At 37.9% G+C, this 2387-nt stretch overlaps 1 protein-coding gene across 1 annotated transcript; it reads left to right on the top strand.

Moving 5' to 3' along the window:
- Positions 1-1658: 1658 nt before the first annotated feature.
- LOC143531457 (histone H2B.6-like) lies at positions 1659-2066 on the top strand. Its single transcript, XM_077026749.1, has one exon. It carries the CDS (start codon positions 1659-1661, stop codon positions 2064-2066), a length of 408 nt encoding a protein of 135 aa, XP_076882864.1.
- The last annotated feature ends 321 nt before the right edge of the window (positions 2067-2387 follow it).

The raw sequence follows: 2387 nt of genomic DNA on the forward strand, positions 1-2387 counted from the left end.
TCGTTGGCCGGTTTAAGGTTGTATGCATTGAATGGCACGACTTACTATCAACCCGAAATTTCGGAAAGCTCCATTCATATCGATCACTTCTTCCGAGTAACCAAAAGACACTTGTCATCCTTCGCCTCATTGGAACTGTTCATCCAATTGACTTCACAACCGGTGAATACGGCCTAGGTAAACCCATCACATGCCCATTCTCCCCGGATATTACATGCATATCCATCCTCTCACACATGGATGGCCTCTTATGTATTTGGGTACATGATACACATGAATTGTTCTTGTGGAATCCAACCACTACTGCCTACAAGACATTATCAAACTCTACTGACCGAAGCATAGTTGTAGACTCCACAGATACAGTTGCATTGTTCAAGGACCATTTGAACGACTACAAAGTCATGCATGTGATCCAAAAATCAAATACCTTCGAAGCCCATGTATATTCCCGTTTACTAACATCTTGGACGGAATTACCATTCCCAGCAAAAGTAGAGTACCTAGACCGCAAATTCTGTTGGTCCATCGGGACTCAATGTGATACGACCATGTAGTACACAATTACCAAACCCATGATAGAAGGTAAAAATGTCATCATTGCATTCGATGCCTTCTCTGGGCATGTGACAAAGCTACAGTTCACAGCAGTCCAAACAACTGGTGTTCTCGAAACCAACATGTTTACTATTCAAGATGATCTTTACATGATTGTTACAAATGGCCTATAGAATCGGAAGCTCCAGTTATAGATCCTAAGACAAGACCATTGGATAAATCTCTTCACCCCTCCTCCCATACCTCCTATACCAGAGCGTTTATGATGCTCAATCACACACTACATGACAAATGGGAAGTGGTTTCTCATGAGTAACTCACAGACACTTAATAAAAAAGATACTGATATGAGACCCCTTCAATACTTCCACAGTGTCAACTCACTTGATGGTGGTGTAGGTGCCATGTACTTGGAAACCATTGTTGCACCAGCTATATGATGTCACTTTCTTCCCATGTTTAATGTACGCCAAGTGGTTTATGTTAAGATTGAAAACAAAGCATGTATGAATTGTGAGGTCACTTATGTTGCATTATTTGCACGTTATATATTATTATTCTTTCATTTGCCTTCTCACCTCATATATATTGCTTTGGATGGATTTTCAACCTCATATATTTCTAACATTGTTAAACATGATTTGATTAATGGCACATCAACACTATATGAGATTGAGGTCATCACCAACCCGTTACGATGCATTCAATCCTGTATGTTGCTTAATAATCACTAAACTCATAAACCTACTTCCTTAACAAATATTTCACAAAACACGATACATCCAATATACATGCATAGCTAAATATTTTAGTATGCACCCCACATAAAAGAATCCAACAAACCATATGCACATGTGGCAACACGTTCTCACCGATAATCCTTTACGCAACACACCAGACACTTCAAACCAATACGAGGGGATAAATTACTCAAACCCGCACTTTTGCTAGGGCACTTTTGCTAGTTTTAGGTAATATATAAGTTAAATATATAAGTTACCACCGTCAAATCATTCCCACCAATCAAAACCCATCTCTTGTTCATATATAAACAACCCAATTTTCCCTTAAAATCACTTGTCACAAAACAAACTCCAACAATGGCACCAAAGGCACAGAAGAAACCCGTGGCGGATCAGAAGAACAAGAAGAAGAAGAGCAAGAAGTCGGTGGAGCCGTACGGGATCTACATATTCAAGACTTTGAAGCTGCTTGATCCTAATATTGGGATAGCGTGTGCCACTATCAAGATCATTAACTTTTATGTGAATCATATCTTAGATAAGCTTATGAAGGAGGCTTCAAGACTCGATACTATCGCTGCTTTGAGGTTGGTGCTTCCAGGTAGATTGGCTGACGATGCCATATCTGAAAGTAACAAGGCGGTGAAGAAGTTTAATGAGAATACGAACTGTTATGATTATGTTCAGTTACCAAGCTGTTCTTACAATTTTGGTTTTTGTCTAAGATTAGTCTTACATTTATTTGGATGGTGTCATCAGTCATGAGTAAAATTGGAATGATATATTATTATTAGTATTATTACTACTACTACTATTATTATTATTATTATTATTATTATTATTATTATTATTATTATTATTATTATTATTATGTTGGTTGCATAGTAATGTTTGTATAAAAGACATTTTGAGTTGTAGTGTATAAAAGACATTTGGTAGTGATGGCATTTGCTGGTCGGAATTAGGGGTATGTATAGGTCGGTTTGGCGTGGTTGTGGGCCAAACCCATTACCATAACCGACCTGTTATGACGGTTACGGTTAATTTGTTTTGATGGTTATAGGCTTATAACGAGTTAGTTATGGG

The sequence above is a fragment of the Bidens hawaiensis genome, unplaced genomic scaffold (assembly GCF_021521415.1).
Source record: "Bidens hawaiensis isolate Kalapana, Puna unplaced genomic scaffold, B.hawaiensis_p1.1 tig00009162_1, whole genome shotgun sequence".
NCBI classification, from domain to species: Eukaryota; Viridiplantae; Streptophyta; class Magnoliopsida; order Asterales; family Asteraceae; genus Bidens; species Bidens hawaiensis.

What these genes read in the sequence shown, in the direction of transcription:
- LOC143531457 (XM_077026749.1), top strand. Translation starts at nt 1,659, where the DNA reads ATGGCACCAAAGGCACAGAAGAAACCCGTGGCGGATCAGAAGAACAAG.